This window comes from Maniola hyperantus, chromosome 16, assembly GCF_902806685.2.
Source record: "Maniola hyperantus chromosome 16, iAphHyp1.2, whole genome shotgun sequence".
Classification (NCBI taxonomy): Eukaryota; Metazoa; Arthropoda; class Insecta; order Lepidoptera; family Nymphalidae; genus Maniola; species Maniola hyperantus.
In genome coordinates, this window is record NC_048551.1 from 6,733,546 (window position 1) to 6,745,018 (window position 11,473).

Genomic DNA, 11,473 nt, shown 5'->3' on the forward strand with positions numbered 1-11,473 from the left:
TATTTTCTAATAATTATTTATTTTATTGCACTAAATTGTGACATACATTCTTTATTTTTGCACTTCCAAGACATTCAGTATCAATGTAAAGTACACCAAACTGACCCTCTGTGAGTGCCCTTAAATTATTTTGGAGTAGAATAGTTAAACCTTCATAGTTCTTTACGACTCTACACGGGACCAAGGGCTTGGTGTGTTGAAATCTGAAAGAACAATGTAAAACTCCATTGTCAGTTAAGGCAGAAGGTTCCTTACAAATCCAATGGGGCTTTTCAGTTATGCAAAGATTATTCCATAAAGCTGGATGCTGAGTGCCAGGTACCTGGAAAATGACAGATTATTTTTATTATAAATAAACCTACTGATTAGTCTGATTTACACATGACTAACAAATATTTTATAACACTAGTGTTTAGACTTCTGTTTTAATAAAATTACATTATGTTGCCAAATAAATTTTTCTAAAATATTGCAGATAGGTATCTTATTTAATTTCACAATAAATAAAATAAAGTTTCATTAAATAAACTTACCACATAAATATTGTTAGTATTCAAGTCTTTCTTAAATACAAAATATGCATGTTTCCAATTACTTAGGCAGCACCTCTGGCCAATTGTCCATTTGTGAATTCCACTGTGCTGCCCGACTACATGGCCTGTGTCTATGTCAATGAAAAATCCTTCTCTAGTTTGAATGAACTGGAAAATAAATTAAAAATTCAAGATAAATTTTGATACAAATAACTTTTGTAAGTGCAAGACCTAATTCTATTTTACACAATCTCTAAACTAAAATGACACATCTAAATGAATTACTATCCTTTTCATAATGCTTCCTGCAGAAAAGGATCGCATTTGATTTAGACATTCTACACACATTCTAAACAAAACTAAATCTGGTTTTAGATATTGTGTACAATAGAATTAGTCTTGTGTCTAATATACTTTCAGAGCCCTGTATTATAAAATGCATTATGCTGCCTGTACTCTCTAAACATTAAAATTTTGTGCAAAGAGCAGATAACATCCATACTTCCATACTAATATTATAAATGCGAAAGTGTGTCTGTCTATGTGTCTGTCTGCTAGCTTTTCACTGCTCACCCGTTTAACCGATTTTGATGAAATTTGGTGTAGAGATAGCATGCATTTCAAGGAAAGACTTTACTTTTGATCCCGGAAAATCAAAGAGTTCCCACAGGATTTTTAAAAACCTATATCCACGCAGATGAAGTCGCAGACTAGTATTTAATAATTTATCAACAGTGGTCTATGTCCAGGAGTGTGTCCAGAAGTACCACCACTTGTAAAAATAGGTGTGGTTTTCTATGTAGCTATCAAATTACTTACATCTTCAATAAAATTCTTAAATCTCCGTTTTCCAATAAAACATATTCCAGTACTATCTCTCTTGCTGGCAACTTGTAAAAGGCCTTCTTTTCTAGCTATTTCTCTTACTTCACTTTTCAATAAATTTGCAATAGGGAACATGCATTTTCTTAGAGAAAATTGTTTTACTTGTGACAAGAAAAAAGTTTGATCTTTATGTTTGTCTATAGGTTGTAGCAGCCTAGCACCTGGAAAAAAATAACATTAGAGCTTCCAAATGTCTATTAAAAAAAAACTTCCTTTTTAATAATAATACTATTGCTATCAATTGAGATATTGTTCAAAAATTACCTTCATTATCATTGTATTGTTCCAAATATGGTCCAAAAGATGTGTTAGCATAGTGACCAGTTGCTATAGCATCAACTGCTAAATTGTTCCTGCAATGTTCAAAAAAGCTATCAAATTTTATATATCTATTGCACAGTATGTCAGGATTCGGTGTCAGTCCAGTCTCATACTCCCTCAGTACCACAGAGAAGACATCATTCCAATATTCCTTAATGAAGTGAACTCTATGTAAAGGAATATCAAGCTTACGGCAAACAAATGTTGCATCTTCAAAATCTTTTTCATCTGTACAAAATCCAGCTTCATAGTTACTGTCCCAGTTTCTCATAAATACTCCTTGTACTTGGTAATCTAAAACAAAAACATTACATTTATCTAAATCTATAATAATTATAAAAGGAAAAGCCGACTGACTGATCTATCAACCACAGCTAAAACTACTGGACAGACGGGCGGGACGGGCTGAAATTTGGCGCGCAGATAGCTATTATGACATAGGCATCCGATAAGAAAGGATTTTTGAAAATTCAACCTGTAAGGGTTTAAAATAGGGGTTCGAAATTTGTGTAGTCCACGCGGACGAAGTCGCGAGCATAAGCTAGTGTAGGTAATATATCTACAGGTACCTTAGACATTTTAGATAAATAAAATACAAAACACTCCTACCGGGTATATGGGTAGGTGCCTAACAGCGTTGCCAGACGTCCCGATTTTTCAAGTCAAAATCAAATGTCCCGCGCGGGACAGGCTCAGTCCCGCTTTTCGGGGATAACTCGACCGTGCGTGCAGCGTGCTGAGGAAACGTGAGCGGGTGGCACAGACAAGCCCAACAAGAAAAAAATCTGTAAGATGTTTGTCTTTAAGATATCTTTAGGAGTACTATTTTCTTGTTGGGAAGTGTGGACTGGCCGCCCGCCCAGAGCGTACCTAATGTAGATAAGATTATTATATAGAAACTTCTGATTAATGCGTTTTTTTAACATGTTCCGCTTTCGACGAAAGAATCCTGCTTTTTTCACTCAAAAAGTTCCAAAATCCCGACTTGGCAATTAAAAAAACTGGCAACGCTGGTGCCTAACTATAAACTGAAGTACCTAGCTCTAGAATTATTACGCTACAACATGAATAAATTATTGATATTGTACTAACTTGATTTTTTTAATAACAGTGCAGCAACAGCACTGTCGACACCACCTGATATACCTATAGCTACTTTTCTGAACATAGTGGCAAGTCTGTACCTAATTTAAAACAAAATAAACACATTTAGTTCTTTAGGCTCTCAATCATAGTTATCTTACACTATTTAGCACCACAGAGTACTTTTTACATCCAGCTCCATATAAAAATACAATAGTTCGTATACGAACTCCCGATTCACTTTTCATTGAACCAACCGATTGAAAATTCCAGAAATCCTGAGAGAAAATCGAAAAGAAAATGATTAATGACCACATCACAGACCAATAACATAAAGGAACCACATTGACATTGACAGTTGATCCACAGAGTAGGTACATTGTTATACTCAGAATTGATCCGTGGTTGATCCATAGTCGGAGCCTCAGATTAAGAATCAAGGACAAAACAAAAGAAATATTATCAAAACATAGGTTAGCTGCGTCTCTGTTTATCACATTAGTAACTTTATCTGTGCTCTCTTTTTAGTGTGAATGAGAAAGCAAACGTTCCTTTATCTAGCTTTATTACTCTATCCACGGTTCTAGCGTTTGAACTGTTGTGGTCTGTGGCTCGAATTGTCTACCACAGACTCATAACACAATCTTAATGATTTGACAAGTTTTAATTTTTTGGTTTTTAGGTTATTTCGGTTTGTATTGTGAATTGTCATTGTTGCGGCAAAACTTTTATTTTTGAAGTTAATATACTAGACAAATATGTCGAATATTAATTTGCAATGTCTGCTGGGAATACAATGCAATGATTTTGTTATGATAGCGGCGGATCAAACAAATATCCATAGTATTATGGTGATGAAAGACGGTGAATATCTGTTTTATTGACGTCCTCTTGGATAGCTTGTTGTAAATTAGCTATATTTTCATATCTTACAAAATATTTTACAGATGAGGAAAAGATCTACAAAATATCGGACAAGTTGGTGATGGGTGTTATTGGGGATTCCGGCGATACGACACAATTTGCGGAATACATCGCAAAGAACATTCAACTGTATAAAATGCGGAACGGTTATGAGCTTGGGCCTTCTGCTGCTGCTAATTTTACCAGGCGGAATCTCGCGGAATACCTCAGAAGTAGTGTAAGTATATTTTTAACCCCCAACCCAAAAAGAGGGTTGTTATAAGTTTGACGTGTGTACCTGTCTGTGGCATCGTAGCTCCTAAACAAATGAACCTAATTTGATTTAGTGTTTTTAGGGTTCCGTACATCAAAAGGAAAAACGGAACCCTTATAGGATCACTTTGTTGTCTGTCTGTCATATATCTGATATAGTTGTACTGTTCTAATTCATCATTGCTACTTGTCAGAAAAAGATGCTGCGTGTTATGACCTTTAGTTGAAAGGTGGAGCATAATTTATGTAAACATGTCGTGTAATTTAAAAAAGGCATGATAAAGTAAATTATTCTTATTTTCATCATCTCAACCATTGATGGTTGACTATTGAGCATGGGGTATCCTTTCACAATTTAGGCCATCAAGCTGGCTTAGTGCAGATTGAAAGTTAACACACACCTTCTGGAGAACTCTCTCAGGCTTGTGGGTTTCCTCACTATGTTTTCCTTCAGAGTTAAAGTAAGTGATATTTAATTGCTTATAATGCACATAACATAATTAGAGATGTATGCCTACAACTCCATATGTCCCTATGGGCATGGGTTAGTTCGTTGGTTGAATATAAAACGCCCACTTGTTTAAAGAGTTTATCAGATGTATTCGAGTGATCATAAGTACGGACAATTATTATAGTTCACATATCACCGAACAAGATTATGTAATACGCTACATAATTATCTTAATTCTAGTAACAATTATAATTGTGGCAAAACGAAACCGATTCATGAATTCTCAGTATTGAGTATTGACGTCTGTCACTTGCCGAATGCCGCCAAAACATGACATACGTCATTGGCGTTACAGACGTTCTGTTTCGCCACATCCCCATCATATGACCCCATATGACCTGAATAAAAGGCTGAAGTCTTAGGCTGAGATCTATAGAGCCCACTTTGACTTTGCTCAGACTTAAGATTGAGTTAAAACGAGACAGATTTATGTGAGAGATATAGCTCTGTCTCGTTTTAACTCTGTCTTAATTCTAAGTTAAGTCAGAGTGCGCTCTATAAATCTCACCCGTAATCATTAGGCTATCACTGCTTCCTATTTTACAGACTCCTTATTTTGTGAACCTGTTGATGGCTGGTTACGATAAAGAGAATGGGCCAGAACTCTACTTCATGGATTACTTAGCGTCTAGTGTGAAGGTGCCCTTTGCAGTCCACGGTTTTGGTGGAATGCTCAGCATGAGCATTATGGACCGCTACCATAAGAAAGGTTATCTCAAATACTTTGATTGATTAATTTTAACGCACTTCAGTAGGTTATTATCACATACTATTACAATATAATTATTATTAAAGGTAAAGAGTCAAAATCATACTCTATTGTTATTTGTGGAAGGATTTGCAAGCCTATAGGAATATTATTACTTTTGATTATGGAAATGGTCACAACCTTCATTAATACAGTAAGTACAGAAGTTATAAAGATCATTTACTACTGAGGCCTACCAATTTTGTTTTAGAAATTGAATTAAATCACAATAATTCCCCACTAGCTCCATGTATCAGATGTGCTGCAGTGTGCTGAATCGAATTGCCATACAAATTTTAATCACAATTTCGGGCTCAATTTGGCGCGCATCAAGTGGATTGAGCCTATAGTTTCAACATTGATTAAGATCCCTTCACAGAACTTAAAATTTATACAATTATTTAAAATGTATAGTGAGATTAATTTTTTTTTTTTAAAGAATATTAGCCATGTTAAATGACTAATATTCCCCTTTCCTCTCCAATTAAGCGTCAGGTTTGTGCTAGGAGTAGGTACGACAATAGTACAACGGGCGGAGTTTGAACCGTCGACCTTTCGGTTTTCAGTCCACTCCCATACCGGTTGAGCTAACTTAAATAATTAACTGATATCTTCCTTGTAGATGCTACTGAAGAAGAAGCATATGAAATCCTGAAGAAGTGTGTACAAGAGGTGCACAGGCGTCTTTTTATCAGTCTGCCAAACTTCCAAGTGACTGTAGTGAACAGAGATGGTATTAAAGCCCTGCCAGTTATTAACTCTGCAGCTTTGAAGTGATTTTTTAAAGTATAATGTATTAAAGTATAAGTTATAATAATAAAAAAGGTGTGATTTTTAATCATATCCTGTAGTTTTAATTCTCAAATAATACTCCATAATAATCAGAATTTATTTGAATTCAAATTTTTTGTTACAAACTTGCGTTAGAAGTTACATATTACATGCAGGTTTATTTTGTTATAAAAAATATTAATATAATGCAGCCAAATTCTGCACCTGAGCTTGTAATTTTTTATCTACCTCAGGCTTAGACCACAGCCAGGGATCTACTTTAAATCAAGTTCATATAATAATAATAAAAATCAAAAATTAAAACTTTTAGGGTTCTGTACCTCAAAAGAAACCCTTAGTTAAAGTAATAGGATCACTTTGTTGTCTGTCTGCCTGTCAAGGGAATCAAACCAAAGAATTTGAGGTTGCATCACAAAAAATAATTAAAAAGGCATTTCTTGTATGATCCAAGTATCTATAGTACGCGACCGGTCGAGATAGCCATCGGGGTGGGTACACCCGCACAGTCCCTGCGCTAACCCGGTGCGGGTGTGCGAGGTTCCCCCCGCCTTATACCCCGATTGCCATCTCGACCTGTCGCGCACTATACCTACCTGTTTACGAAACCCTTCATGTGCGAGTCCAACTCGAACTTGATTAGTAATATTGGAGATATGAATGATAGAATAATAAGATATAGTTTATGCCAATCTCTATATATATAAAAGGAAAAGGTGACTGACTGACTGATCTATCAACGCACAGCTCAAACTACTGGACGGATCGGGCTGAAATTTGGCATGCAGATAGCTATTATGACGTAGGCATCCGCTAAGAAAGGATTTTTGAAAATTCAACTCCTAAGGGGGTGAAATAGGGGTTTGAAATTTTGTAGTCCACGCGGACGAAGTCGCGAGCAAAAGCTAGTATAGAAATAAATCCAAGTGGTGAGCTAAAAAAAAATTTTCAAAAAAAAACCGACTTCAACAACCTTTGTGGTTAATGAAGTTGAAGCTTAAATTTTTTTTTATATCCTTTTCGAGGTAGGAACCCTAAAAACCAAGATGGCGAAATTTTTCAAAATTGTCACAGTGGAAATTAAAGAATTATATCTTACAGAATTGTACGGAACCCCTCGTGTGCGGTGTGCGTGACGTGCTCTTGACTGAATTTTATTGTTGACTGTTCAATATCATTATAATAGCATTTGTACTAGCAGCTGTTGAATTTATTTATTGGCACCATAGACTGCGAAAAAAATAGGCTGGCATAGGGGGCATTGGTTACAAATTCCATTCAATAAAAAATGGTTATTAAAATATTAAAATTTATTAAATTCTATAATATTCCTTAATATAATGAGTAATGTACTCTATTATGTATTTCATCCTCCACTTTTAACTCTTTCAGGGCTAGATACAGCCGGAATGTCTTGATTTTCAGGTTGTGAGCTATTTTCATTGTCACCCCCATTCTCTGCCTCATTATCTGATTGATCTGAAATTTTAAATTACATAATTAACTTATAAATTAATGCATAGGTATACTTTTTATTCATTTTTTTACATTTACGTAAGAGCGTTAATAAACTGCCGCCGCGCCGTCACCGGGACGTCACCGAGAAACGAGATTGTTTTGGACTGAGTTCGGAATGACGGTGGTCGGGTCATAGACGTGCGGTGGATACACTTAGGCAGGTCAGCTAGTAATTTTATACATTGACAGCAATTTTAATATATTTTTGGGAACAATATAAATGATTAGTACTATACCTTTCTTGTCAGCTGGCAAGTCTTCTGTCCTGTTAGCCACTTGAAAGTGGTACTCAAGCTCGTCAAAGTCAAAGACTTGGTCCGTAGGCAGAAGACATGACAAGTAAGGTGGAAATGTAGGCTTGCATGCTATTACTGAAAGAAAAAGAGTTAAAACATCAAAAAAAAAACCAAGCAAGATTAACAATAATAATACTTCTAGGAGCAGTATTGATAACATTACTTGCATTGAAAATTGAAATGTATCTCAAAAAGCTTATTACTATGAAGACCATTAGCATTTCTAAAGTAGTGCAATTAACTTACATGGGTATACTTGATTATCATCTGTGTTGAAGAGATTGTGTGTTTCACTTGTCTTGGCAAGGAACTTTGTTAATGCCCTTTCTATGTCTCTCTTTTGGCTGGCAGCTTTCTCTCTTATAGCTTCATATTCTGTCACTGGTTGTTTGTGCGTCTACAAAATAATATAAAATTGGTACTGATTCTGATCACACCTAAATTTTAGCCAATTCCCATCCTCTTCTTGCTAATGTAATATGAAAAGGACAGACACAGTTTGGCAGTTCTACATTTGATTTAGAGCTGTCAAACCTTGTGACTTTAGCTGCCAGTCACGAGCCTATTGTTAAAATTTGTAACATGGTCTAAAATTTAGTCTTTAAATATAAAATTCATGTTCCGTCCTTTTTTTATTTTTAGCAATATTAAAAAGAGAAACAGCTCTAAAAGTAGGTTAGAGAAAGACAACAGAATCGGCGCTATTATTTCCCCATGGTAAATTGGATGAAGTGAAACATGAAAAGTTTTATAGTCACACCCAGTACTTAGCACTTAAGAGGGAATACAGTGTAGACTTGGACAAGCCATGGGCAAATCTGGCGAAATATCGCATGTGGCACTCTGATGCAATCTATGCAATCTGTTAAGTCATTGTGGCTTGAAGGAGTAATAAACATCTCAAAAACATTCCACAATATTTATAGTTTGAAATACCTATCTGTGTGGACAAAACCTTGAAGACAATTTCAATTTACCACTTAGATATTTTGTCCCTCAAACATTACTTGAGTTATACACTCTGTATGATGGGAAAAAATTACAGGAAAGTACATAACCTCCTTCTAATTTAAAATAGCTACACTACCACTAAAATTTAAAATCAAGTTATTAGCACCACTATAAAGTCAGTTTAATGTTTTTTAGGGTGCCGTACTTCAAATGGAAAAACGGAACCCTTATAGGATCACTTTGTTGTCTGTGTTTGTCTGTCTGTCTGTCGGTCTGTCCACAGGGTACTTCCCATTGACCTAGAATCATGAAATTTGGCAGGGAGGTAGGTCTTATAAGACATAATAATCACACAAAAAAAATTAAATTGTGGTCATGCCCTAATAGTTAGTATTTTAAATTTTCAAAGTAAGATAACTATATCAAGTGGGGTATTATATGAAAGGGCTTCACCTGTGCATTCTACAGATTTTTATTTATTTTTATGCATCAAAGTTTTTGAATAATCGTGCAAATTGTCAAAGAAATACAACTGTAGTACAGACTACAGAACCCTCGGTGCGCGAGCCTGACTCGCACTTGGCCGGTTTTATAGAAATAATAATTATTATGTATTACATTTACAATATAGACTTACTGGTGTCCGAATATAAGCATGTGGGTCTGGCAGTGGTGGTAAATGGAACGGTATGTGTGGAGCTGGCTTAGCTTTAGATCCGGCAGACAGCATGGCCGGCGTGCGCGGCACGGACGCCTGTTGCGGAGGTTGAATCACATGCCTGTTCGGTCGGGCTGCATACTGCTCAATACCTTGCACACTTATACCTGTAACCAAAGATATTATAATCATACAGGCTGATGGAATGTAACAAAGATCTGGTTTTTAAGGTTCCGTACCTCAAAAGAAAAAACGGAACCCTTATAGGATCACTTTGTTGTCTGTCTGTCTGTCAAGAAACCTACAGGGTACTTCCCGTTGACCTAGAATCATGAAATTTGGCTGGTAGGTAGATCTTATAGCTGACATTTGGGGAAAAATCTGAAAAACGTGAATTTAGGGTTAGATCACACAAAAAAAATTAAATTGTGGTCATGAACTAATAATTAGTATTTTCAACTTTTGAAGTGAGTGACTATATCGAGTGGGGTATCATATGAAAGGTCTTCACCTGTACATTCTAAAACAGATTTTTATTTATTTTTATGCATCATAGTTTTTGAATTGTCAAAAAATACAACTGTAGTACGGAACCCTCATTGGGCGAGCCTGACTCACACTTGGCTGGTTTTTTCAATAAGAGATAATTATTGTGTGAGTGACACATCATCTCAATGCCTTATAAATTAGTGTCACTATTTCATTCTTGTAACTTGTTTATACATACCCATATTAATAAGTGCCATCATAACATCACCAAGCACTGGTTCTGTCCTGCCTGTTAACTCGCAATAGCTTTTGGCTGAATTTCCAACTTCAGTGAGAACTACAAATAATGCATTACTAAAAAGTTAATTAGGAAACACTTGACAACTTTTACTAGCTTATGCTCGCGACTTCGTCTGTGTGGACTACACAATTTTCAAACTCCTATTTCACCCCCTTAGGGGTTGAAATTTCAAAAATCCTTTCTTAGCGGATGCCTATGTCAATAGCTATCTGCATGCTAAATTTCAGCCTGATCCATCCAGTAGCTTGAGCTGTGCGTTGATAGATCAGTCAGTCAGTCATTCACCTTTTCCTTGTATATATTTAGATAAAAGGAGGAGTAAACTATTCTTTGGTTAAATCACTTCAATTATTCTTATTACATTTATAGGAATTCCTCTGAAAATTATTGAGAAAGGGTCCGGTGTATTGGTTATAATTTGTTCTTACATTCCTAATACTTACAACATTGAATAACTTCTGTCAGAGTCTCTAAAGCCATTTTATCAGCAGAGTCAAAGCCACTTTCTAGGAGAACTGTTGATACTGCTATGTTCAGGATTCTTCGTCGTGCATCACAAGAGCTTTCAAGTTTCTCTGTATTTTCGCTCATTGTTAGCTACGAGTTTAATGTAATTGGGTTTGATAAGAACTAAGAACCGAAAAGATTTGGTTTGGTTCGCGGTTTGGCTCAAAGAGTAGGTATAATTACTGAAAACCAATTTGTTTGGTTTGTTGTTCTCCCACCTCACACAAACTACTAGTAAATTATTTTCCCTCAGGGATGTACGAAGTAATAATTCTTATTGTTTTCACTTCTTTTCCACGCAATTTTCTGTTTCTTTTTAATAAAAATAATACTTTGTTCATCATTTCTTTCGTCAACTTTCACGCAACTTTGCTCTGGAGCACAGACCAACAACCACCGACCAGAAATAAAAGATAAAAGCCAATAACATTGATCTGGAGTGCCACCCACTGTAGTCTGTGGTGCCACCGACCACAAAAAATCTCAGTGCTTTGAACTTAGATGAATGATTATACTCAGACCAACTCAGACACGTTAGTACTATTATAATATATTCTGTGCTCAGTGGCTCAGACCGAGTACCACCTACCTATTTTAAACCACTTCCTATAGATGCCATAGACACGTCCACTGACAAGCAAACCAATGTTCACTGCTGAGGGCTGAGCAAAGAATTTGCAACTATTCCTATGTCGATGGGGCTGAGG

General features: G+C 35.9%; 3 protein-coding genes across 9 annotated transcripts; 1 reads left to right on the forward strand and 2 right to left on the reverse strand.

Moving 5' to 3' along the window:
* Nucleotides 1-3: 3 nt before the first annotated feature.
* LOC117989386 (mitochondrial tRNA-specific 2-thiouridylase 1) lies at nt 4-3,151 on the reverse strand. Of its 6 annotated transcripts, XM_034976740.2 has the most exons (7): nt 3,006-3,144; nt 2,832-2,923; nt 1,853-2,033; nt 1,683-1,771; nt 1,353-1,579; nt 534-701; nt 4-322 (listed from the first exon to the last, which is right to left on the reverse strand). In XM_034976740.2, the coding sequence occupies exons 1-7, from the start codon at nt 3,137-3,139 to the stop codon at nt 23-25; spliced, it is 1,191 nt and encodes a 396-aa protein (XP_034832631.2). In that variant the 5' UTR covers nt 3,140-3,144; the 3' UTR covers nt 4-22. The 6 variants fall into 6 exon arrangements, with proteins under 6 accessions (XP_034832631.2, XP_069359836.1, XP_069359837.1 ...); XM_069503735.1 differs by having other exon boundaries at nt 1,683-2,033; nt 3,006-3,145; XM_069503736.1 differs by lacking the exon at nt 2,832-2,923 and having other exon boundaries at nt 1,683-2,033; nt 2,924-3,151.
* Nucleotides 3,152-3,471: 320 nt separating this feature from the next.
* On the forward strand, nt 3,472-6,100 carry Prosbeta4 (Proteasome beta4 subunit). The gene is made up of 4 exons (XM_034976749.2): nt 3,472-3,686; nt 3,770-3,963; nt 5,056-5,218; nt 5,880-6,100. Exons 1-4 carry the CDS (start codon nt 3,581-3,583, stop codon nt 6,032-6,034), a joined length of 618 nt encoding a protein of 205 aa, XP_034832640.1. The 5' UTR covers nt 3,472-3,580; the 3' UTR covers nt 6,035-6,100.
* Nucleotides 6,101-7,349: 1,249 nt separating this feature from the next.
* Taf8 (TBP-associated factor 8) lies at nt 7,350-11,211 on the reverse strand. Of its 2 annotated transcripts, XM_034976747.2 has the most exons (6): nt 10,703-11,200; nt 10,197-10,295; nt 9,449-9,636; nt 8,107-8,257; nt 7,801-7,935; nt 7,353-7,525 (listed from the first exon to the last, which is right to left on the reverse strand). In XM_034976747.2, exons 1-6 carry the CDS (start codon nt 10,848-10,850, stop codon nt 7,413-7,415), a joined length of 834 nt encoding a protein of 277 aa, XP_034832638.1. In that variant the 5' UTR covers nt 10,851-11,200; the 3' UTR covers nt 7,353-7,412. The 2 variants fall into 2 exon arrangements, with proteins under 2 accessions (XP_069359820.1, XP_034832638.1); XM_069503719.1 differs by lacking the exon at nt 10,197-10,295 and having other exon boundaries at nt 7,350-7,525; nt 10,703-11,211.
* Between the last annotated feature and the right edge of the window lie 262 nt (nt 11,212-11,473).

What these genes read in the sequence shown, in the direction of transcription:
- LOC117989386 (XM_069503735.1), bottom strand. Translation starts at nt 3,139, where the DNA reads ATGTGGTCATTAATCATTTTCTTTTCGATTTTCTCTCAGGATTTCTGG. An exon ending in TATGGAGCTGGATGTAAAAA is followed by an intron (nt 2,924 to 3,005) that starts GTACTCTGTGGT and finishes GTTTTAAATTAG; the next exon opens with GTACAGACTTGCCACTATGT. An exon ending in ACAATACAATGATAATGAAG is followed by an intron (nt 1,580 to 1,682) that starts GTAATTTTTGAA and finishes ATTTTTTTCCAG; the next exon opens with GTGCTAGGCTGCTACAACCT.
- Prosbeta4 (XM_034976749.2), top strand. Translation starts at nt 3,581, where the DNA reads ATGTCGAATATTAATTTGCAATGTCTGCTGGGAATACAATGCAATGAT. An exon ending in TATTATGGTGATGAAAGACG is followed by an intron (nt 3,687 to 3,769) that starts GTGAATATCTGT and finishes AATATTTTACAG; the next exon opens with ATGAGGAAAAGATCTACAAA. An exon ending in CGGAATACCTCAGAAGTAGT is followed by an intron (nt 3,964 to 5,055) that starts GTAAGTATATTT and finishes CCTATTTTACAG; the next exon opens with ACTCCTTATTTTGTGAACCT.
- Taf8 (XM_034976747.2), bottom strand. Translation starts at nt 10,850, where the DNA reads ATGAGCGAAAATACAGAGAAACTTGAAAGCTCTTGTGATGCACGACGA. An exon ending in GACAGAAGTTATTCAATGTT is followed by an intron (nt 10,296 to 10,702) that starts GTAAGTATTAGG and finishes CATTATTTGTAG; the next exon opens with TTCTCACTGAAGTTGGAAAT. An exon ending in CTTGCCAGCTGACAAGAAAG is followed by an intron (nt 7,526 to 7,800) that starts GTATAGTACTAA and finishes TTAAAATTTCAG; the next exon opens with ATCAATCAGATAATGAGGCA.